At 32.2% G+C, this 26,696-nt stretch overlaps 3 protein-coding genes across 4 annotated transcripts in view; all 3 read left to right on the plus strand.

Annotated features, from left to right (window-relative positions):
* Positions 1 to 26,696, plus strand: part of LOC125823318 (protein SMAX1-LIKE 4-like) — a 534,427-nt gene that overhangs the window by 468,783 nt on the left and 38,948 nt on the right. The gene's annotated exons all lie outside the window — the stretch shown is intronic.
* LOC125823320 (protein TRANSPARENT TESTA 9) overlaps positions 1 to 26,696 on the plus strand; it is a 364,024-nt gene that overhangs the window by 119,837 nt on the left and 217,491 nt on the right. The gene's annotated exons all lie outside the window — the stretch shown is intronic.
* Positions 419 to 826, plus strand: LOC125823276 (uncharacterized). The gene has a single exon (XM_049502667.1). The coding sequence runs from the start codon at positions 419 to 421 to the stop codon at positions 824 to 826; it is 408 nt and encodes a 135-aa protein (XP_049358624.1).

The raw sequence follows: 26,696 nt of genomic DNA on the forward strand, positions 1-26,696 counted from the left end.
ATTGATACGAGGAACTTTTAAGATTATAGTACTTTAAGTGTGTATATTTCAATTTAAAAATTATTGTGTTGATTTAATTCAAGTTGTTTGGAACATTATTGTTAAAAAGGAAAATAAGATACTTATTTTGTGTAGAGGAAGTGAATTTTTTTTATTGGCGTAGTAGTTAAGCAATTTAAAATTACTCTATCATAATAAATATGAAATGACTTCTTATTCAAAGCATGTTATTAAATTTTCTTGACTACATTAAAAAAAGTTATAAATGAAGAAATTATTATTTTTGAAACGAACTCAATAATTAATATAACATTAAATATTTTCATAAATATGACATTCTATCAATACTATAAAATGACCTTCAATTTTTTCATTTGACACAAACAAAAACAACTTCATACACACAAAAGAGTAAATTATGTCCACCATCTTTTGGTTTGTGCTATTCGTTGCATTATTGGCTCTAAACACACCTTCACTAGCTCAACATGAAGAGTTAAAGCATAATCACAAACCTTCACATTCACCAGTTGAACCACCAAAGCACAAACCATCAGATTTACCTATTAAAGCTCTAAAACACAATCACAAACCATCACATTCACCTGTAAAACCACCAGAACATAATCACAAACCGCCACATTCACCTACTGAATCACTAAGTTACAAGCAAAACCCTTCACATTCACCTGATGAAGCACCTACGCATAAGAACATATCATCTCATGCACCTGTTGAAGCACTATGGCACAATCATAAACCATCACCTTCACCTACTGAAGCACCAAAGAGGGAATATAAACCTCGTCCATCTTCTTTTGAATAATTATGTCTTTAAATTATTTTGTCTAGAAAGAATATATTTAAAATTAATTATTATGAAAATCTCAATCTATCTTTGGTGAATGTAATGATTTTATATTGACATTATATTAAAAATTATCAACTCTATCAAAAGTCTATGATATGTGATGTATATCAACGTTTATTATGCACATCTCATTATTAAATTTGGTAAATTCATTTGTACTAATGTTTGTACTACAAACATTCAACTTCAAAGAAAATTACTGCATCTTCTAAAATTTATCTGAAATCCTTTCCAAATAATTTTTCCCATACGAGTCAATTTTGCTAAGAAATATCCCGCATCTACCTTTGGACAAGGGTGCTTAGGATCATTTAAGTATAGTAGATTATCCATTTAAATCATTTAATTTTATTTTGTATCAAAAAATTTGCCTAAAAGAATAATTTTTGAACCACCCTCAATTATAATTGTGTAACACTGTCTTCACTAGTGGTTCATGATACTATGTGCCCCCTTTACATTTATTTTTTGTGTTATTCATTATTGACATTATTAATATTAATTTTTAAATTATGATTTAGCTAATATATTTCTTATAATATATACTTTTATTAAATTACTTTTCCTTTTATTATCATTTTACTTTGCATAACTTTTAAGTCTAATACACAATGCAACCCTTTGCGTCACTCTTTTGAATAAAATTACACTTTCAGGGTCAAGTCTAATATACTTTTAGAAAATAGAAGATGATATAATTTTTTATCAAATTAGACTAGTTAATCTCCAAATCTCAAATTTAAATTAGTGCATGTTATCATTTTGTTATTTTCATGACCCAAATGAAAGTGAGTGGACCCAACATTAACCCTCTGAAGGGAGAACCATCGAATCTAAGACATAGCCGATTAAAGTCCATTCAAAAAGTAAAACAATACTGAGATCCAACTGAGTTTTTATTAATGAAAGTCAATACTTTAGTCTAATGTGAAATAAATCAACATCTTAATAAATTCCCCCAAAACTTAAAGTCATCGTATAAGAACCTCTAACAAAGTCAATGTCTAACAAATCATCAAACTAATCAAAATAATAAAAGAGTCTCTCTGTCCATAAAATGGACAAGGAATGCATATAAAGATCCACAGTAGCCGAAAATAGAGTGTTGATCATTGAATCAGAAATCTGCTAGCACACGCTAGAACTAGACTGTTATAGAAACTTCTGGAACACGATACTAAACAAAAGAATATTACATGATAGTATCAATACAAGCTACTATGTAGTGAAAGGTATCATAAGCCGACTCTATTTAGAAATATGGAACACATAAATCAAACAACAAATAGATTAGACATTTAACATAAAGTTATAATTCACTAGCAAACAAGTATAATCACTCCAAACTATATCATATCAGACGATAGGTAGCAAAACTATCATTTATTTCAATTTATTAAAATAAGTCAAAAATCACAATAATAACTCACACATCAGCATTAAGGTATACACAAACTAAGGATCTTATTTATGTCTAATTGACACGGCTAAAGGGACCAGATTCATTTGTTTACCAAATTGGTGTGATACCCGACCCTCTAAATATATGTACCCACTCGTCTACAAGCTCATATCAACTATGAGCCACTCATAATTTGTAAAATCCATTTTTACCTTTACAACTTTAACACTTATAACTGTAAAAAATTCTCCAATCATTATAGTTGTATAAGACCATAGTACTTTGGCATATGTCCCTGCAAGCTATGAATTGGCAAAATAAAAAAATCAAACAATGTGGGGAAAAGTTGCTCGCTATTGAAAAAGCCTCATTTGGCTCTTACGACTTTTACTATAGCGAATGGAGATTCTTTATAGAGAATGTAATGATGCTGCAAAGCTTCATTTTAAAGAAGGGGTGGTCTACTATAAAAACTTTCAGTATAGAGAAGACTTTCGCTACAATGAAGGCCATCATTTACTTTTTATTTTTTCATTTAGCTTTTCACTCAGTCTTTGTCATAAGATAGAATATTAAATAAGAGGATCCCAAGGCAATCTTTTCTTATTATGCAGGGTCTTTCTATCATGACACAACTGGTGCAGGATTGTGCGAGCCCATGTACAGGATGTGTTACATTGTAAAATTCTTGGTTTGTTGCTCTTAGTTGGTATTTAGAGACTTGATTTTTTAGTAAGTTGGTACACGACCTACCAGTACAGCCAATTGAAGGAAGTACGGTTCGTACTTGGCCATCCGTAGTTCATAGCCTTAGGGTCCAAGCCTTTGGCTGAGGGGCAGTGTACAAGGAGGGTTTACAAATCATAGAAGTAATGATGGGTCGTGGTTCTTGGTCCCTGGTTCGACATTAGAAAGTTTGGATTTTCTGTACTTGTTCCACGAAGGACCAATTCGGTCCATAGTCCTATGTACGATCTGTAAGAGTGGACTCAACAGTTTTAGTCGAGTTAATAGGTTAGTTTCCTCTTATTTTAATTCCTAAACTATTTTTAGGCTATTCCTAAGACCTATAACCATTTCTAATGTCAAATCCCTCCAGATTCACTCTTAAACTGCCAAAGATATCAAGTCTTCTATCCGAAGGATTACTCAAGGTGAAGCTAGGGTTCTTCAAGTTCAAATCTAATTTCCATATTTTAATTACGGCTTTGATAAGGGTATGTGCGAATTTCATCAATTGGTCCTCTTCACCCATTGAGTTCCAAAAGAAACCTAAATTTTTACTTATGATTTCTACCCAAATTTCTAGGATTTTCATGATTCTTCTATGGATCCAACTGAAGTAAAGTTTTATCTCCATGAATGATCTTATTATGCATGATTTGATCATATTCGAACGTTTTCAATGATTTTTACATAAACCTGTGCTATATAAGTGATTTTCATATGAAATAAAGCTTTGAAGATATGCATGCTTTATAAATTGAAGTATTATGAATCAAGGATGCTTTTAGATAAAGTATCAAGCATGTTTTATGAAATTGAATACTTTTAAGTAAAGTATTTTTTGTGATGAAAGATGATAAAGATTTACATGCTTTAGATAAGTGTCTCTTATTAATATGTAATGAAATTATGATTTAAAGGAGCCATTTTTATGATTATGAAGTTGATGAATGATTTGGTATTAATAGATTCTTACAATTTCAAAGTGTATGAATAGGATATGATTACGCATGGTAATCTTTGGGAGTTTACATAGCAACAAGTGGATTTTGGGATGGATACTCACTGGCCCGTTAGTAGATATGGTGTTCTTTAGTAGAAATCTCTTTGTCTCATAACTACGTACCCATGTAGGGCTTATCTCAGATATATACTAGCTAGTGGATCCATGTAAGTTCATGATTATGGTCCTTACCTTGACAAGGACACTATTTTTTTTTTGTGGGAGAAGTAAATTGAACTCCATATTATAGATCACATGGTTCATGTCGGTTGACGATATCTCCCACAAAAGACTTATGAATGATAAGACTTTCAAAATTTTGAATTTACCCTATAACATATTTTATGAACGAAGCTTATCAAATTATGTCATATTTTACTTTGTCATGCATTCATTATGTTTTCAGAATTATTATATCGTTATGCTTATAGTCATGCATCTTTCCTCATACTCAGTACATTACGAGTACTAAACTCATACATCTCTTGGGCCTATATTATTTTATAGTATAGGATCAGGCACATCTAATCTAGCTTGCGGTTAGAACATACTCTATTTAGCTTAGCTAAGGAGTAGTGAGTCCTAATGCTTCGAAGACATGTCAGTTATAACTTTATGTTTCTTTCAAACTTTACTTTAATTTAGATTATTCATGAGCTAGGGCTTGTCCTAGACATACCTATTTACTAGAAACTTATGTCAGACTTAGTATGTTTTTCGCATTGATGGTCTTGTATTCTGATTTTGGTATCAGATTAAGATGGTCATTTGGAGAATGATATTATGCTTCCTTGATTCTTTCAATTATGTTGTTATCTCAGTGTCATGCTATTTCAAGTGGTTGGTTTAGAGTCCTTCGAGATTTAATTCACCATTTCACGTCTAGGGGTAGTCTTGAGTCTTGACAAACTTGGTATTCAGAGCATCAAATTCAATTAGCTTAGGTTGTGTGACAAGTGGCTTTTTAGTAGAGTCTTGTTTATGAGTGTGAAACATGCCACATTTATAAATAGAAGGTTCCGAGGCATTTAAGAAACTTCACTTCTTTCATACTACTAAAGTCGTGCGATTGAGTCAAAATCTATAAGGTTTTCTTCTAATTCATGGTCTATGCATTTCAAAACGATGCCTCCAAGAAGAGCCCTAGTGAGAAGGAACTTGAATGTGAAGTAGAAGCTCTACAAGCCCTGGTTGACCCATTGGCCAAAGAAGTCATTCATGCTGAATTTAGGCTGCCTCCAAGGTGCTTTCCCAATCCAGGACTGCTCAAGCTAATCTTGAGGTGGTAGCTCTTGTGAACCCAATTGTGGTTATAGTAGAAACTAGGATTCGAGAATTCACGAGGATGAATATTCCAAAATTCCATGGTTTTAAGGTAGATGAGGACCCATAAGATTTTGTCAATGGTATTCACAAGATTGTTGACATGACACGGGTGTGACTCCGATTGAGAAGGCGGACTTGGTTGGTTACCAATTGAAAGGGGTTTTTAAGTGTGGTCTAACCAATGGAAGGAAGAAATAGCAGTTGATGTAGGTCCTCTGAATTGGGAGAAGTTTAAGGGACCATCTCTATATTGGTTATTTCCCCTTTATGTGAGGGAGGCTAAAGTCCAAGAGTTCATAAACTTAAGGCAAGGTAATATCAGTTTAATGGAATACTCTTTGAAATTTCACTCAATTGTCTAAATATGCTTCGACTTAGTTGTTGATTCTAGAGCTCGGATGAGCAAGTTTGTTTCGGGTGTTTCAAAAATGGGGGTCAAGGAGTGTAGGACCACCATGTCGATCAAGAAGGTGGATATTTTGAGATTGATGACTCATGCTTAACAAATTAAGGAAGAAAAGCTTGATGAGAGTGCTAGGTAGACTAACAGGGATCAGAATGATAACATTGACTACTCTCATCAATTTAGACAAAAGTTCTCCAGCCCGACTTCATCTAGTTCTTTTCTTTAGAGGTTCAACAAGGATAGTGTATCTAACCTAAAGCCTCAAGGAGATGCTTCTAGTGGATCTACTATCCCAACTTGTCAAAAGTGTGGCAAGAGTTATCTAGGGAGATTCTTAGCCGGTACCGATGGATGCTATGGTTTTTGTAAGTTTGGTCATAGGTTGCGATATTGCCTTTTTCTTTATAGCAAGGGTAGGGATGGTCGTTAGATATAGCCTAATGCTTCTTCAGGTCATGTGACTCAGTAGGATTCTTCTTCTAGTACTTGTGGTCACCGTCCGAATAGGTTTATGCTCTTCGGACTCAACATGATCAGGTCTCTTCTCCAAATGTGGCCACTCGTATGTTACAAGTCTTACAGTTTGATTTTTATGCATTGCTTGATCCAGGAGCTACGTTGTCTTTTGTGACTCCGAATGTTGCTATGAAGTTTTATATCAGCCCCAAAATCCTATTAGAACCTTTCTAAGTCTATACTCATGTCGGTGATTCTATTGTTGTTAAACAAGTCTATCGAAATTGCCCGATCTCAATTTTTTCAAAAAGTTGCCTCAGTTGATCAAGTAGAATTAGATATAATTGATTTTGATGTTATTCTTTGTAGTGATTGGATTCATGCTTGGTATTCCTTGATTTACTATAGAACCCGAGTGGTTAAGTTTCAGTTTCCGAATGAACTAGTCATAGAATGGAAATGTAGTAATTCCACTCCTAGAGGTCAGTTTATCTAGTGCCTTCTATCTTGAAAGATGATTGCAAAGGGTTACATTTATCATCTAGTACGATTTAAGGATACAGATTCTAAAGCCCTTACTTTTGAGCCTAATCATGTTGTGAATGAGTTTCTAAAAGTATTTCCTGATGATTCTTCTTAAGAAGAAAATAGACATTAGCATTGACCTTCTTCGTGATACCCTACCTATCTCTATTCCTATTTATAGAATGGCTCCGCCAGAACTTAAGGAGTTGAAGGATCAGCTAAAGGACCTCTCGGATAAGGGTTTCATTAGATCGAGTATTTCACCATAGGTTTCTCAAGTTTTGTTTGTTCAAGATAAATATGGTTCTCTCAGAATGTGTATTGATTACCAACAATTAAACTAGGTCACAATTAAGAATAAGTATACATCCCAAGAATTGATGACATGTCTAATCAGATTCAAGGTCCTGGCTTATTCTCCAAGATTAACCTCTAATCGGGTTATCATTTGTTGAAAGTGAGAGAGTGTGAAGTTCTGAAGACAACCCCCAGGACTCGGTATGGTCACTATGAATGTTTAGTTATATCATTTTGACTAACGAATTTTCCTGTAGCATTTATGGATTTGATAAACTGATTTTTAAGCAATACTTGGATATGTTCATGATTGTGTTCATTAATGACATCTTGATATATTCACGAAATGAGGATAATCATGTCAGTCATTTGAGGATCGTCTTGCAAATTCTCAAGGATCGCCAATTGTTTGCTAAGTTTAGAAAATGTTAGTTTTGGCTGAGGTCGTTTTCATTCCTTGGCCATACTGCTTTAGGACAAGGTATTAAAGTTGATCCTAAGAAGACTGAGGCAGTTAAAAACATGCCTAGACCTCTCTGTCTCTCTCTCAAATATTAGGATTTTCTTAGGTTTAGCCAGCTATTAGAGAAGGTTTGTGCAAGGATTTCCTCTATTGCTTCTCCATTGACTACTTTTACTTAGAACAAGGTGAAAATCAATGGTCTAAGACTTGTGAGAAAAGTTTTCAATAGTTGAAGACTCACCTCACTTCAGCCCCGATTTCTACTTTACCATAAAGTTCTGATGGATTTATGATATAGGGAAAATGTACTAGTACCCCCAGACTATGAACGAAATCTCAGAGACACACCATAACTAAACTAAGGTCCTATTACCTCCCCCCCAACCCAATTTTTTGTAATTTTGTGCACCTTTTTAGCTTACATGGCATCCAAATATCTCCCACACGCCTCAATTCTATGGAGCCATGGAGTGTGCAACGTAAGACAAAAGGTGTACAAAATTACAAATAAAATAAGTTCAGGGGGGTAATGGGACCTTAGTTTAGTTAAAGTGTGTCTCTGAGATTTCAGTCATAGTCTATGGGGGGTACTTGTGCCATATCCCTATGATATATTGTCATTCTTCCAGAATTGGACTTGGTTGAGTTCTGATACTACTTGGTAAGATAAATGCATTTGCATTGAGGCAATGAACACCCAAAATACACCTCTCTATAGAAGTATAATCGGTCGTTGTTCAAATAAAGAACCTAACAAAGGCTAGGGTCGATCCCATAAGAAAAGGGGTCTAGACTTAGCCTAATTTATTGTTAGTTGTACCCTTAGTTGGGTTATTTCCATAAAGGGGGGATGGTTGTGAAACAAAATCTTGATTGAATAATTGTGGTAACACATAACACAACAAGCAGGATTGAAAATTTAGTAAAATCAATAAAAGATGGAACTAGGGTATTTTTGGTCCCAACAAGTTCATAACGCATTACACCTTATAGTAGTAACCTTGTCTAGTGTCTAGCATGCAAAGTCGGCAAGTCAGGTATATCCTAAGTAGATAGTCGCTCAAATAAGTGAATTTCACTACGCAACTTTGGTCGTTCTACGGGTGTATTCTTTACTAACCCTTACCCTTGACCGTAGATTAATTATCCCTAGGTCTAGGTCAAGATATTAGAAGAGGGTTGATGTCTCCAAATCTCCGTTGTATAATCTCTTTTCCCATTCGTTAGCTCCTTGGTCAAGCGAGTAGGAATAAGGTGAGTTCTAACATTGCGCGCTATTAAAAAGCAATCAAAGCAAAGAGAAAAACAATAAATTCATAAACACTATTCAAGAATTACTAATTATTCGGTCTACTTTATTAATTCCTCATGATCTCCACAACCCTAGTAGTGGAATTAGCTACTCATTCTTGTTTGATCACAATTTATATTAATTTAGTTAAGATAAATCATGAACTTACAAGAATGATTGTCACGACCCACATTGTACCTTAGGTGTAACATGGCGTATAAGAACCCGAGAGGCCCTACGCAAGCCACTTAGCATACATCATACAATATAATAGCAATAAAGAGTATAAAAGAAAGCATTTCATATATCAACGAGTTTGACAAAAGCAAAAGTCTAACATAAGTCTCAATAGCCATCTAATAAATCATAAGGAAAGTGATTGGGATGTAACTCATACATCTCATACAAAGTTTGAAATCAAAAATTACATAAAGTAATAAAAGAGTTTCGGTCCTTGGAACATTGGACTCACCAATCTTTGACAAACCAAAAGGATCAACTAGCCACGAGTATGGGAGGTAGGAGCGTTAGACCCTACATTAGTGAAACAATGTAGGAACAAATATGAATTAGTACATGGAATATACTAAGTATAATAACAATGCATAAGAGTTATGAAATCATGCTAAAAAGGACTTTAGATGATATGCAATGACCAAGCTAAATCATATGATAAAATATTGGAAAACATAACGCATGCACATGGTCAATGCAAGCTAAAAAATCATTAACACACTTAAGAGATACTTTATAAAGTAACCTTAGTTCATTATTATGGGAAGTGCACTATGTAACCAACATAGAACATGTGAGCTATAACATGGAATCTGATGTTTATCCCACACCGAAAAGAGATGTCCTTACTTGTCAATGTAAGAACCATAAACTTGAGCTAAAGTGGATCCACTAGCTAATGTCTATCTAAGACAACCTATGTTCGCACATAGTTATGGAATAAGGAGATTTCTACTAGAAATCCGACCTCTACTAATAGGAGAGCTTCCATCTCAATATCTCTTGGTGCTAATTATAAATCCCACAAAAATAATCATTATTCATATTCATCATATTATCCCTGGAAAGGTACAATTAAGCAACCCATCTAAGCTAAATTTCATTTTGAATAGCTCCTTAATCTTGATTCAACTTAGGTGAGAAAATCTTTCAACCTTATAAATCCTTTTTATGTGAGAATGACCTTTCACAACAACAACATTGATGCTATACTCTCAAAGCAACCTTAAATCATTTATATAAATTTCCATATAAAAAATAGGCATATCTTTATAAATTCATGTGGATGTGTTCACCAATCATAAGAGTTTGCAATAAGTGTTTAAGAAAAAGTATTTATTACTTTGTTAAAATAGGTGGCTTGAACTGTTAAAGAATTATGATATGAGTGTTCGTTACCATCCAAATAAGGAAAATATTGTTGCCAATGCTCTTAGCTAATTGACTGTGAATAGTGTTTCTCACATTGATGATGATAAGAATGAGTTGGTTTGTGATGTGCATAGACTTGCCTGTTTGGGTGTCCATTTGGTTGGATGGAGGTATTATTGATCAGAATGGTTCAGATTGTCTCTTGTATCAGAAGTGTTGGCAAAATATGATAGTGATTTGACTTTTTTCGGATTCAACAGAGTAGTCTAAAAAAATTCTATTCAGGCTTTCTTCCGAGGGGAGATGGTATGTTTCGTTAACAACATCGTTTGTGTGTTCCAAATGTTGATGAGTTGAGGCAACATATTCTATCTAAAACTCACAGTTCTCAGTAGTCTATTCATCCAGGATCCACTAAGATGTACTGTGATATATAGGAAGTCTATTAGTTGAATGGGATAAAGAAGGATATTACAGAATTTGTGGCTAAGTTTCTGAATCGCCAACAAATGAAAATTAAGCATTAGAAACCGAGAGGTATGATCCAAGATATTAGTATTCCTACTTGGAAGTGGGAAGATTTGAATATGGAATTCATTACAAGTTTACCTCGTACACTTCAACAACATGATTCTATTTGGGGTTGTTGTAGACCGAATTACTAAGTAAGTGTGGGGAGACTTGAATATGGACTTCATTACAAGTTTACCTCGTACTCTTCAACAATATGATTCTATTTGGGTTGTTGTAGACCAACTGATGAAGTCAACAAGTTTTCTTTCTATAAAGACCTCATATTCAGCCAAGGACTATGCTAGGATTTAGATTTATGAGATGGTTAACTTGCATGGCGTGCCTTTATCAATCATTTCAGATAGAGGTACTCAGTTCACTTCTCAATTTTGGAGATCATTATAGAAAGGAATTGGTACTCATGTTAAGCTTAGAATAACTTTTCACCCGTAGGCCGATGGTCAAGACGAGTATACTATTCAGACTTTGGAGGATACGTTAAGAGCTTGTGTGATTAAATTTAAAGGTAATTGAGATGAACACTTACATTTGATTGTGTTTTCTTAATAATAATAGTTATCACTTAAGTATTCAAATAAGTCTATTTGAGGCTCTCTATGATAGGAAATGTAGGTCTCCTATCGGTTAGTTTAAAGTTGGTGAGGTTGCTTTGCTAGGACCCGACTTAGTTCATGCGGCAATGGAGAAAGCTTGACTCACAAGGGATAGATAGAAGATGGCTTAGAGTAGACAAAAATCCTATGTGGATGATTGATTAAGAGAGCTTGAATTTGATGTTGATGATTAGGTTTACCTGAAAATCTAACCTATGAAGGGTGTGATGAGATTTGGAAAGAAAGGAAAGCTTAGTGTCACGATCCAAGACTACCCCCTAGACATGACATGGTGAATAAAATCGCGAGAGACTCTAAATGAATCACTTGAGATAAAATGACCCTAAGATACCAATATAATAGAAATAAAGAGATAAGGAAGTCCCAAATGAAAACTCATCATAACACTGAATTAGAGTACAAGCCATAAACGTGGAACATACTATGTCTGACATCAAGACTATACTAGATAATTAGTGACTATGAAAATCCCTAGCTCACTCGAACAATATGAAAGTGAAAGTAAGTCTAAATCGATATAAAGGAAAATATATGGCATGGCCTCGAACCATGAGGACTCACCAATGCAAAGCAAGCTGATAGGGTCCAATACTAACCATGACTTGAGTGAGGAGCATCTGAACCTATATTATAAAATAATATAGACACAAAAGTTATGTACGGCCAATACTCGAAATGTATTGAATATGGTGAAGGATACAAGAGTACAACATAATAGCATGATAGGTCTGAATCATGATAATGCTATGACTGGATTTCGATACATAATTGCAAAGTTGCACATCTTTAAAATAGCCCTTATGACGTCACTTGTTTGTTTGCTCTTAAGAAACACTATTTGTAGACATTTTATTGAACTAATTGATATCGTAATTTATGAGGACAAGAAAAAGTTTAATTTGGGGGTGTTGATGAGTCACAGATTTTGGACTCAACTTAGGCTTCTAGTTCACCAAATCATGTCCTAAATTCTTGTTTATATCCATTTCTAATATAAAATTGCTTGAATTTTAGCTATGGGAGCTCAAGGACAAATGAAAGTAAAAAGAAGTTGAGTACGTAAAAAAGAAAAGAAATTAACAAAGTTGAAGCTCACCAAAGCCACTCGGTGAATCGCTGAAAGAGTCCAGCTCACCAAAAGGTTCAGAGAGTTCGGCTAAAAAACACAAGCCTCCACGGTGATGTAAAAGAGAAATCGGTGACTCGCTGGATGAACTCGATAGAATCTAATGGGCTCGCCAAATAAGACTATACCTTAAAGGTCTGAATTAAAATTGAAAAGGTGAATGGGTGATGAAGAGGAGCAACCGACGACTTGTCAATCAGTTCGGCAAGCCCGATTAACTTCATCAGTGGACTTCAAAGTGCATTTTTTGCAAATTTTGGAAACATTTAAATAGATCTTTTTGGAGAGAAAAGGACACCTCTTAATTTTCTTAATATTTTGTACTTAGAAGCTTCCATAATTTTGGATATTTTTTGCTAGTTCTTTGAGAATTAGGGATCTTGTTTTGGAGAGGATTTAGAATTCAAGCAATTAGCATTGATAAAGAACTTTTTTAGTAAAATTCTTTTAATTTTCAGAATGCTTGGCTAAAGTCTCATCATCATAGGGGTGTGTTTATGTAATTGAATGTTTGATTACCATGTGGGTATTTTTTTAATGCTTAATTTAATATTAATTTGATATGGGTTAAGCTATTTTTTATGTTTCATTTATAATTTGAGGTTGGAAACTAATATCTAGCTTAAGATCTCTAGAATTGCTTGTGCGAGATTCCTAGAGTGGAAGAAATAACTTATTATTGATTACTTTGTTTCATGTATTAGCCTTAGTTTAACAACGTAAGTTGAATTGAGGTCTTGAGTTATTTCTTTAGGTCCGTTGGCTAGTTTTTTTTTTATCAAAGAACAGTCTCGAAAATTTGTATTCCTCCCCAATTTCAAATTGTTATAAGTTGAGCTACAGAGCTCCAAACTTGGTAATTTCAATTACGCTGGGTCGGGTTTTGTTGAGGCTTCCAGTTGAGGTCATCGATTCAGCACGGGGGACTCATTTTGAAGGTAATAACTTGTTCTAAAGTACCTTTTGTGCCTCTTGAATGATGAATTATGTTAATTATATTGCATGATTTGATTTTGTTGCCTCCCAAGCTTAGATTGTGCCCATTTTTTGGTCAAAAGTTCCTTGATATTTTTAGGATCCATTGATGGAGTCAAATTTTGGATTCTTAGTGCAAGTCCCACAATTGTGTTTTTTGACTCATTTTTTGGCTAGTCTCTATTTAGTGCAATTTTATTGTTGATACGTCTTCATTGACTTCATGATCAATATTATGATAGCATGGCGGTGATCGAACGTGATTCAAGAAGGTAAACCTTCAGCTTGGTGGATTGAAATACATGTGATTGGCTTTGAGGTAGGATACAGTCTACTTTTCTTGATTGTGCTCTATTAGACAAGGTTTAGTATGAATTGCATGTGCACTAGGATGGTATATGTCGAGTGTAGAATTCTTCCTTTATTTCCATTTTTTATTTCTTGTAGAAGCTTTTGGCTTGTCTTGGGTTTAGGGATCCTTAGCTTAGGCTAGTAGCCTTTGCTCATAGCGTAGTTGGTATAGTTGTCCTCCTTCGAATTAATACTTTGGACCATAGTTTAGCTATCACTTAATTTCTTTAGAATGTGTTTTATCAATCCTTTTAGTTATTTGTTTCTCATTGTAGTTCTTGTTATGGTTTTGGTATATTTTGTTAGTGCTCGAGCCTTAGTTACTTGTCATACCGTAGGTTGGCATTAGCTGGCCTTGGTTGTTGTTAGGTAGTATGTTTGGGGTAAGGTGTCGATCCTTGAAATATTCCTCAATGATTTGTTGAGGTTTTCATTATTTCCTTTGTATCATGAGTACTAGTGAGCTTATTGTGTTGTTATTGTTGAGAATGTTGGTATATTGTTGGGCTCGAGGCCTTGGTTCAAGATTAATTTGATTTTAGGTTATTTTTCTATGCTTTGGGAGTGTGGTAGTACTGGTAGCATTCAGCTCTTTGATTGATATTGTGTGAATTTTATTGATGTATGTATTGCAGTTGATACCTATTTCACGTGTTTTGTGGTATGATCCTCATACATGCATTTGGTTACACTACTACATTTGAGAAAGCCTATTTTCACACTTTTACTCATTCAAAATTGGTTTTGGTAGGAGTAATACTACCTGACTAACTTTGATAGACTAATTTTTAAAACATTAGAGATATTTGTGGTGTACTCGATTATTACTTAATCATTTGACATATCATCACCCCGTTTCTATATTATTTTGGGTACTTGTACCTTCGATACCATAACCGAGTAGATCTGATACTATAACAGATAGGTTAGGAAGTCTTGGATGGGACCAGGCAGCCGAGCGCTTTATGGGTTCTTCTGGATGTGTGACACATTGAACATAATGAGGGTATCCATATAAGCCCTACACGATGAGGGTATCCACTTGTCTTAGGTGGAGGGATCCTTAGGTTAGGCTAGTATCCCTTGCCCATAGCATTGTTGGTATAGGTGTGCTCATTAGGATTGATACTTCAGACCTTAGTTTAGTTTTCACTTAGATTCTCTAGAATCTATTTTAGCGATCCTTTTAGTTATTTGTTGCTCCGTGTAGTTCATGTTACAGTTTTATACACTTCGTTAGTGCTCAGTCCTTACTTACTTCTCGTAGTCGTAGGTTGGCATTAGCTAGGCTTGATTATTTTTGGGTAGCATATTTGGGGTAAGGCGTTGATCCTTAAAGTATTCCTCAATGATTTGTTGTCCTTCTCATTATTTCCTTCGTCTCATGAGTACTGATGAGCTTATTGTGTTATTATTGTTGAGAATTGAGGTATATTTTTGGGCCTGAGGCCTTGGTTAAGGACCAGTTGGATTTTAGGGTAGTTTTCTATGCTCTAGGAGTGTGGTAGTATTGGTAGTGTTTATCTAGATGTTTGACTGATATTGTGTGAATGTTGGTGATGACATGCATTACATTTGATACCTATTTCACATGTTTTCTGGTACAATCCTGGTGCATGCATTTGATTGCACTACTATTTTTTTAGAAAGTTTTTTTCACACTTTTACTCATTTAAAATTGGTTTTGACGGGAGTCATGCTACCAAGGTCACTTTGATAAACTGGTTTTTGAAACATTAGACATCTAGGATGTGCTCAATTTTTACTGGATTAGTCAATGAGTTGTTACCCATTTTCTATATTGATTTGGTTACTTATACCTCTGGTACCATGATAGAGAAGATCTGATACTGTAACATATAGGTTAGGAAGTCCTAGATCAAGACTAGGTAGTGTATACTGACTTGTTGAGTCCCTTATAGGTCCCTCTAATCGTGTGACACACTGAACACATTAAGGGTATCTGTATAGGTCCTACCTTGATGTCAGGGTTAGGAAGTAGGTGTATATACTTGGTTGTGTGGCACTTGGTTTTGATGGATCAGTTGATTTTTATCGTATAATTGGCGATAATATGCATTGTCTATCAATATTATAATTTATTGTTGTTTGCATCCACCGGTCTTATGGGGGTGGGATGGGTTATGTTTGTTGTTGTGTACCTTTTGGGATTATGAGGATCCAATTAGGTTATTGTCTGATTATATGATGGATTACCTTATATTGACTTGATAGTAGTAATGTATATGGGTTGCACTTGCCCTATCTTGGTGTTCTTAATTCGGTTGGGTTGGATTGGCCTTATGGGTGATTATGTGAGTAGCAGTGTATACCATTAGTATCATTAGTTAGTTGGCCTCTGTTGTAAGACCTTGGCACTATTAGGTTGTTGGCATAACACTTTCGGGTATGTTCTCCTTTCTCGGTCTCTTGTTTATTGTATTATATTCCTTTGTATCTGTTCAGATTAAAGTGTGTGATGTCTCTTCTCCAGTTGCTTGTGATGTACTTTCCTTATTTACCTACTTTATATGTTGTCTTTATCTTCGAATATCAGACAACTTATGCCTACTGAGTACCACTTGTTGCTACTAATACTAGAATTATGCATCTTGCAGATCATAGTACGAGTTCTCGTTGTTGATTTGGATCTCGTGTGAAGCATCTTTTGGGATTTAGAGACTAGGTGAGCTTCTGACGTTCGGTGTCATTGATCTCCATTTTATTTGGCTAGGACTAGTGTTGATGTTTCATTTGAAGACCGTCTGTATTAATTTGTTTTTGTAAAGTCTTGTACTCCTATTTTGAATAGAAGCTCCACTAGTGACTGATGTCAGGTCTTGAGGTTGTTTTGTTGTATTTATATATGTTTTATTTATCCTTCTTCTATTCTCGTATGCTCCCCGTTCCCCATTATGTTTTCTTCTACATGATTGCCCATTACTCTTGGTTTTGGGCTATGAATTTGGCTTACCTACGGATGGAATGTAGTAAGTGTCATCATGATTTGAGAAATTGAATTGTGATAGTATATCATCTAGTCCACATACCTATAAGTAATCAGAGCGCACCATTTTGACTCTCGAGGATATTTGGAGGGCTTACACGATTGTCTTACAAAGGTTGTTGATATTATCGCCTACCACTTAATTAAATTGCTTATAATAACAACTATTGTTTGAGTATTCAATGACTCCATTTGATGCACTTTACGGAAGGAGATATAGGCCTCTAATTAATTAGTTTGAGGTGGGCGAGGAAACTTTAATAGTTCCAGGCTTGGTCAATCAAGCCATGAAAATTCTTACTTTGATTAGAGAGTGGTTGCAAACTGCTCAGAGCCGACCCAAATCTTATTTTAACGTGAGGCAAAAATACTTACAGTTTCAGATTAACAATTGAGTTTTCTTGAAAGTCTCACCCATGAAGGGGGTGATGCAATTTTGTAGGAAGGAGAAGCTTAGTCCCACATATATTGATCCCTACTGTATTTTGGACAAGTTTGAGAAGATAATTTATGAGTTAGAGTTTCCTATAGAGTTAACAGCAGTGCATCTGGTGATGCACGTCTCCATTTTAAGGAAGTATGCAAGTTATATGTCTTTTATTGTTCCTTTGGAGACTGTTAGGGTGAAAGACAACTTATCTTTTGTGGAGGTATCATTTTAGATACTTGATTGACAAATTTGAAGTTTGAGAACTAAAGATATATAATTAGTCAAGGTTTTGTGGAGCAATATATTAGTTAAGTATGTAAATGGCGAAGCCGAAGAAGATATGAAATCCAAGTACTCTCACTTGTTCACTCATACCGATGAGAATGCTTGAGGTAACAACTTTCCTTTTTAGTGACTCCTAGAAATTTCATGTCTTTGTTGATCACTTTGTCATTTTGTGTATAATTAATCGTTCAATACATGCTTTAATTGAGTTCTAAACCCTTAGTATGAATTTATCTTTATCTAGTCTAGTAAGTCAGTCTAAAAATCAGACAAATAATTTTAATCGTCTCTTTCTTGTCAGTCTGGCTTAAGACTTCATTTGAGGATGAGTGATCCCAAAGGGAAGATAAGATAATACGTTGGATTTTGAAATTGGGAATACTCAATACTTAGTAGAAATATCAACCTGAAATTTCGCAGTCTCAAATTTTTCCTCTGAACAAGCACTAATAGTATGAGTCCTAGAAGGCAATCCACTATAAGTACTATCAACCCATGAAGTGGATTTAGTGAACTAATAAATTCACCCAAAAAGCCATGAGACAAACCATGATCCAAATCGTGTCAATTAACCATAAATTCTTAGTTCTCATTTATTTACTTGGTTTCTAATTCATATTGAACTAGCTTAACATCATTAATACAATTTTTCTTAAACTTGTGATTTCAACCATAAATTTGGCAAGAAATTAGTATGATACAATTTTTAGTTTAAGTATAAATTATTGAAAAGATGATTTGCAAAATCTCATATTTGATTCAGATAGACTGGAACTTTTTATCTATCTATGAGCGCATATATATATATATATATATATATATATATATATATATATATTATTTTGAGAGGATTATTTAGCCTTTAAGGAAGTATTACGACCAAACGACCACCTCACATACACTAATATTAAAGGAGAGACATCAATTAGATTCACTGATTATAAATATACAGATCAAAAAGAAATAGAGGAAGACTTAGAAGATAATGAATCAACCATTAATATGGAAGGTATGAATATCCAAAATATAAATGAAGAAGACTACGAAGTAGACTTATCAATAGCACAAGCTAAAGAATTACATAAAGAAATAAAACAACTTTGTTTAAATGTAAAGGTTGTAAAATGGGAAAAATAGATATCTCTATAGTAGAAACACATTTTAAAGAATGCAAATTCAGAATAGATAATTATGGATATAGACAAAAAGAAAACACCCAAGAAGAAAGCGATGATGAGACAACACGCAGTCTATCTTCGTTTCTGGCTTCACCCTGAAACTTAGATTGGATGGAGGATAGAAAATTAAATTTTGTTTTCCAAAATATATTCTTTCCATGCTCGTTGTATTTTGTCTCGTTTGTGGTTGAAATAAAGTATTTCCTAAGAGAGTCTGCAACAAGTCTTTGTCTTTTTGCCCACTTGAATTTGAACTAGATGCTCCGTCTTTATCTGTACTCATGCTGAAAACAAATAGTTAGTTTTCATAAGTCTGCTTAGTTGATCTGCTAAAGAATTATCTTTTCCTTTTATATGCTCTAAAGATATATTGTATATTGATGTAGCGTCTAAAAAATTTAACCATCTTCTTTTACTACTATTTTTTCCTTCTATTTTTTGGTGAAATTTTACAATAGCCTCGCAATCCGTTCTTATCAAAATTTCTTGTTTATTAATAATGTATAACTTAAAACTATTTAATCCGTATATAACTGCTAAAATTTCTGCATCTATGCTACTCATATTTCCCTTTTCTTTGTATTTTCCGCTGTGATAAGCGCAAATTTTTTCGTCTTTTTTATCTCCATATTTATTGTTTTTTGTTTTCAAAACTGCTCCCCACCCTTTGAGACTTCCGTCTGTTTCTACTATTGGGTAATCTGTTTCTAGTGGGAGGGCTAAATCTGGTATATCTTTAACCATTTGTTTGAGTTTTTGTACTAGTTTTATGTCTTCTACATTAAATGTCTTTTGTCCATGACTTCCTATTTTAGAGTATAGGGGTCCTGCTACTTTCCCTAGATCTTTGATGAAACTTCGTGCATAATTTAGTATTCCTAGAAATTTTTGCAAGTCTTTAGTATTGTCTAATTTATCAGGCATATCTAGGACCTTTTTTGCTATATGGGGTTGTAGTTTTATCTTTCCATTTCCAATTTCTACCCCTAGGAATTTTATAAGAGTCTTACATAATTCCATTTTCTTTTTGCTAATTATAATTCCATTGTCTACGAATAGTTTAAATACCGTTTGCAAATGTCCTAGATGTTCATTTGTATTATTACTAAAAACTAAAATATCGTCTACATAAACTAAAATAAAGTTTTTATAGTCTCTAAATATATTATCCATCTTTCTTTGAAAAATTGGAGGGGCTGTTTTTAAACCGAAGGGCATTACCAACCATTCGAAATGTCCTTCTGGGCAGGTAAAGGCTGTCCATTCTATGCTATCTTCATGCATTTTGACTTGCCAATATCCGGACTTACAGTCAAACTTACTAAAAAAATTTCTTCCTTGTATTCGATTTATTAGTTCTGATTTGTCTGGCAATTTATATCCATCCATTCTAGTATTGTCATTAAGTCTTTTATAGTTTATTACCATCCTAGCTTTTCCTCTTAGTATTTCATTGTGATTTCTTACCATAAATGCGGCTGACCTATGTTTTGAAGTTGACCTTCTTATTACCCCTAGATTTAATAATTCTTTTATTTGATCTTCAAATTCCCTCGGTCTTCATTCGTGGATTCTATTGAAGCAGTTTTAACCGTATATTCTGGGTTAATAATATCAAGTCTGCAGGTTATATGATTGGCTTCCCAGTGCTTCAGGGGTCTTTCTCCAATTATTTCTAGTTTATCTAAGATAGAAATTACTTCGTCTAGGTCTTTCTGGTTTTTTATAACTCCTATATGTTGTAATCCTTTCTTAAAATTATAAAGTTCAGTATTTATTTCTATTAAATTATAGTTTTTCTCTATTTGTATATCAGATAAACTTAATTCTAATAATTCAATTTCTTTAATGTCTTCCTCTTCTGTACTAACATGTAATTTAGTACAATTACATTATTTCCCTTTATTACATTTTAATGTATTTATATTATCAGTATTCTTAACATACCTTGATTTTGTAGGAACTGGTTCTGTTGTTATGGAGGTTTGAGTCATATTTTTAGAAAATATTACTCCATCACTATATATATATATATATATATATGTCTTGTATATCGTTTTCTTGCTTACCTTTTTTAGTAGGGGTTTTATTTTCTAATAAAATATCTATATATATATATATATATATATATATATATATATATATATATAAATATATTATTTTGAGAGGATTATTTAGCCTTTAAGGACGGATATTCAGAAAATCCAATTCCTATATATATGTGCCATCATAGAATTTAAACATGCCGCTAGTCATTCAACTCCTTTAGCCCAAGTGATTTAATAGTGGATCTACATTAAACGATTAGGCTTTATACCCTGGCAAGATTTAGAGTAGCCCTTATAACTGGAATTATACATTGGATATCATGAGCTCACATGGTATATGTCGATTATAAGAAACTCCCCACTTGAAGTCTTATAATTTATATACACTTGAACTTAGTTAGCATCACGATTTATCTGATTTGAAGTTTTAGATATATTTTCAGCTCAAAGCTATAGAAACAAATTGTGTAGAACATGTAACTAAACTTCCTATTAGATAAGAAAGTATTTTTTTTTTAAATTATAACGAGCAAAATCTTAGATTGTGTATACCATGTAACTAAACTCTCAAATGAGTAGTATTATATAAAAACCTAAGTAACTTAAATTTAAAGTCAAAAGATAAAAGAGAAGAAAACGCAATTACTTATGACATGTAACAATTTTTTATTTATTTAAAGTTAAACTAGCAAACAAAAACTTAAAAAATAGTAAAACAAATGTACAAAACATGACCGGGTGAGGGGGGTTAGGGATGGGAAGGTAATATTTTGAAGTAATTTTGATAATATAATAAAGTATTTAGATAATACATATATTATTGTCCATAAATTTTAATTTGAAGAGATATGAATAATAGAATAAAAGTAAAAAACGAGAAACCAAAATAAATATACCTAATTTATATTAATAAAAATCTCTTGACTATTTTAAGTCAAGTAGTAAGCTAATAAAAATCAATATTAGCAATCTAATAACTTAAAATAGTGAACAATGTTAAAAAGAAAAATACAAAGCATAAAACTTATTTGATAGTTAAATGATTCTTTGTCCTATTTATATAGATTTGGTTGTGAAGGGATATATAGGCGGAGAGAGTACATTTCATTAAGGAATAATATATATATATAATTAATTAAACTATTTTAAAATAATACGACTTAACATACTTGCACAAAATATCTTAATTTATAACTATTAAAAATAATATTTTAATATTATCAGCACATCACACGAATACGTATATTAATTTGCATAGTGCCAAATTAGTACCATATAAATTCTCTTTTAGAGACCTGAATTTTTAATAATTATTTGTTAATCATTAAAATCACTATATGCTCAGCTCAATACAAGTTCTTGTCTTCATGCTGAAACACAAACTTTACACCTTTTATTTAAATATATATTTTGCACTTTTCTCACTATTTAGCCAATAATAGTTCAAATAATGAAACCATAATTAACTTGGTGAGATTTATATATCACTTACTAGACGGTGTCTGTGCTAGCATGCGATCAATATCCGTTATTTTTTTTTAATCAATTTACGTGACATAGATAGAATTTAGAGAGTCAATTAAATTTAAAATAATTTATAGATATTTTAAGTTGTTAATTATTGAGATTTATAGTACTTTTTATGTAATTTTTAAATTATATATGTTATCCTCCTTGTCCTAATTTATGTGTCATTGATAAAATTTTGAGAACTGTTATGTTACTCTCCTATCCCGATTTATGTGACACTAATAAAATTTTGAGAATCAACTGAATTTCTTTTATGTCTTTTAATTTTTTAATTAATGTGATCTATATTACTTTTACATCATTTTTAAACAATATATATTACTTATCTATTCCTATTAATTCGGCACTGATTCGAGGGTCAATCGAACTTTTTATATGCCTTTTAAATATTTTAAGTTGTTAATTATTGTGATTTATAGTATATTTTAATATAGTTTTCAAATAGTATATATTACTTCATTTGTCCTAATTTATGCAACACTGATATAATTTCAAGATTCAATCAATCTTTTTATATGTTTTAAAATATTTCAAGTTGTTAATTATGAATATTTGCAATACTTTTTACGTAGTTTCCAAATAATACATGTTCCTTCGTTTGTGCTATTTTATGTGCACCGATAGATTAATTTCAAAGCGTTAATCAATTTTTTTATATATATTTTTAAAAATACTTTAAGTTGACAATTATCATAATCTAATGTGTCTAAACAATTTTTAAATATATAAAATACTAAAAAAAAAAGTTAAGCGAATTAAAACGAATGAACCAATTTTTTTTACAAAACTACCCTTGAAATGCCAAAGCAGACACGTTCTGAAACGCCCTCTTATAAGATTAGTAATATAATATAAGCACACACATGCATGCTTATAAACAATAGTATGGTGATGACCCTTAATTATTTCTAAAACATCATTATGAATAACAATGTAATTATGCTTTAATAATCAAGATAATTTGTCTAATTAAGATGGTTTAGATAAACCAATTTTAATATAATTCTCTCAAGACTTTTTGAGAGTGATGGTCAAAGTATTGGTGAAATATTTTCAAAATATAATTGATTTGGGGCCTAAATCAAGACAAACATTATGTGTGTTGATGATGTAGGGACACAAGACTATGTACTGAAAATTGAAATGAATTAGTAGTGCTTTGCATACCCTAGTTTCCAATGGGGTACAAACTTTTGGAGAGAAACAAAACGAAGAACGGTCCTTAGTAGATATGAGCAGCTTTCTGCTTTTACCATCTTTATTACTGATTCCTTCTGATTTAAAAAGAATAGTCTAGTTTGACTTGATACAGAATTTTAAAAAATGATTTATAGTTTAAAGTAAAGTTATGTTAAATGTATTAATATATCATTTAATCTTGTGTATATAAGCATGTCACGTGTAAAGCTGAAATTGAAGTGTTGTAAAAAAAAGGATCATTCTAATTGAAATATACTTAAAAAATAGTTTGTTTTTGTTTAATCGGAGGGAGTATTAGTTTATTTATTTCATTTCCTTCTCTTTCTTATTCGTCCTATTTTAAGATTTGATTCAATCATATCAAGTTATTCCCAAACATATTCCCATTCCCCACACCTTACACCCATTATAAAATAATAATAAACAAATAAATAAATAACAGGTCTGATTTCACACTTTTGCTTTCATTTCTGTTTCTTTGTAATTCACCTTTCCATGCATGCATGATAACCAAAGAAAATACATTGTGGTCCTCAACTTGGTCATGTCCACCTTTGACTAGCAATCACTACATTATGTGAATAGGGTTTTGAGATTCTTGAGAATTGAGAAAATATGATTCGATTTATATCTTTAGAGGATAAAATTGACAATTGTACGGTTTTGGTCCTCAAACTTCAAAATTGGAGGCCCTTCCATGCGTATTTTTCGGCAATTTCTTAAATTTATCAGCAAATTTTATTTAGATAAAGTTGTTTCAATTGAGGATAATGTATATAATTCAAAGAGATCTCATATTTAATGTTGTTAACTTTACTACATAATAGAACTTCAAGAGACTCATGCTCTCAAATTTTTCCGAAATTTATATTGCAATTGTCTAATAGAGACGTTTAATCATGTGTTTAAATGCTCAATTGAAATAAGTTGTAGTTTAAGTGTCTAAATAAAATTTACTTGCAAGTTTCAGGGGTTGTGGTTGTACCAAGCCAATATTTTTTTTTGTGTGTGTAATATTCTCTCCTATGTTATTTTCGAATAACGTGGAATTACTTATCAGCCTTAATTTATTGCATTCTACTATAATAATAATATTCTATATGTCCCAAGTTATGTACATTTTTTAATTTTTGTGAATTATATAAACATTTTTTTGACCCTTTTTTTTTTACATGTCTATTGTTTTTTAAGGACTTTATATTTAAAAAAAAGTAATTTATTTGAGTTGGACAAAGGAAAATTTAAATAGAAAAAAATAGTGTCCTTTGATAGCCTTGTTAAGCCAAGGGGCTTAATTGAACAAAAAAATTCAAGAGGGATTCTACATTAAAATTAGAAAACATGATGTATTGCATTTGCATTTCTATCTTCTCATTATTATGTGTCTGACCAACTTGAAGCAACGTAGTCAATGTTGTTTGATTTCAACGACCCCGCAAAAATTATTGCAACTTGGAAAAAGTTTTATGGAATTTGTAGTTGAATCTAATGATGTTAACTTCTAAAAGAATGCTTTATATATGGTCAAAATATATGACTTTTAAATCTCTAAATTTTGTTTATAATCAACACCAGCATTTAAATGTTTTTTGGTCAAATATAAACCTTCAAGATTCCATGAAATATAATTTGACCATTAGACCATCTTTACTTAAATATTTTTCATAAAACAGCGTAAGCCAAATTTTTAACGATAATTTTCATTTCTAATATACGTTTTCGTCATTTGACAAAATAATATTTGGACTTTGCTTTTCGTACTCTTCCACTAGAAATCTATACCACCAAATGCTAACAATAAAAATGTTTATATGACAAGACATAACTTACTCGAAATCTTGTAATTATTTAAATGATTGTTGTAATTTTGTTCATAATCCTTCTCATTGCTTTTCATGCATATATCATTTTCTTAGATATCTGCAAATCCAAATTTATATACCTTATATTTATCCTTTTCTTATGCATAAGTAGGGCCAAATTTCGTATACCTTATATTTAGCCCCACTTCAACAGAAAAGGAAGAAAAAATATTTATCCAAGAAATTCGTCTGATCGATTGTTTCTCCATGAAAATTCTGTATTTGTTGGGTTCGAAAGAATCAGGGTCTCATGCAGAAGTTTACAATTGCAAATTGTGTTAGTGATAAATTAGATGACACATAAAACTATACTAAAAAACATAATATTATTATATAATTTGTCCAATTGGCCTAAATATTTAAAAACTAATATAAAAGAAACATAAAACTATTGACATAAAATATCTCCATAAACAAAACTCTTAAACGTTTACATTATGGATGTTATTGTCTTCTTGATATGAAGATATGAAAATACTGATATTCAATTTATAGAGTTCCAAATTTTTCTTCTAAGAAAAGAATAACCAAATACGAAAGATAATTATATTTTTTTCTTTCAAGTAAAGTAAAAGTTATATGGAAAAAAATTCAGCGAAAAACCCTAACAATATTAACTAGAGAAATGGTAAGTAACACTCTTATTTATAATAGTGCATGTAAATCCTACTTTAACTAGAATATATTTTTTCAATATTATGTTTTACTTAAGTCTCATTCAGATATAAACTAAATAAACTATATCAAATATCAAATCCTAAACCATTTTACTTTCTACAAATTTTGAATTAGTCTATAGCATTTATATTTTATGATGATTAAGTTGTTAAGCTGCAGAAAAGTACTTAAACTAGGAAGAAAACGAAAAAAAGATCGAGTGTAATTTAGAGAAAATAAATGATAAAGTTATATTATATATGGTTTAGCTAAGATTTATAATGTGGGGTAAAAATGTCTCATTAACCTTACGTTATAAATTTACTTTAATGCTTTTTTGAATTATTGCCAGGGAGCATATAGACCTAATCATTTGATAACTTGTAAAAATTACACATTCAAATCTATAAAGGGAAATTTTGAGTCTTTGATCAAACTAACCCATAAAGCGATACTTTTCTTGTAAGAAGAGGAACCTAAATTCAATGATCATTCTCCTTTAAACTTTTACATTTAATGTTCCAATGATTTGTGGTACCCTCTTTTCATTTTTTTTTAAAAATAAAATGCAAATCACATTTCTTGAATATCTAAAAAGAATAGATCAAAGTACTCAAAGGTGAATTTCATAGTCCATTGGTAAGAGGATATTATGTTGACTGACAAATTTGACTCACTTTGGCCACTACATTTGGCTAAAGACACTCTTTTTGTCCATTTTGTTGGGTTTTGAGTCTCCTTTCTTTC

Source organism: Solanum verrucosum, unplaced genomic scaffold, assembly GCF_900185275.1.
Source record: "Solanum verrucosum unplaced genomic scaffold, falcon-dt-bn FXZP01000214.1, whole genome shotgun sequence".
Lineage (NCBI taxonomy): Eukaryota > Viridiplantae > Streptophyta > Magnoliopsida > Solanales > Solanaceae > Solanum > Solanum verrucosum.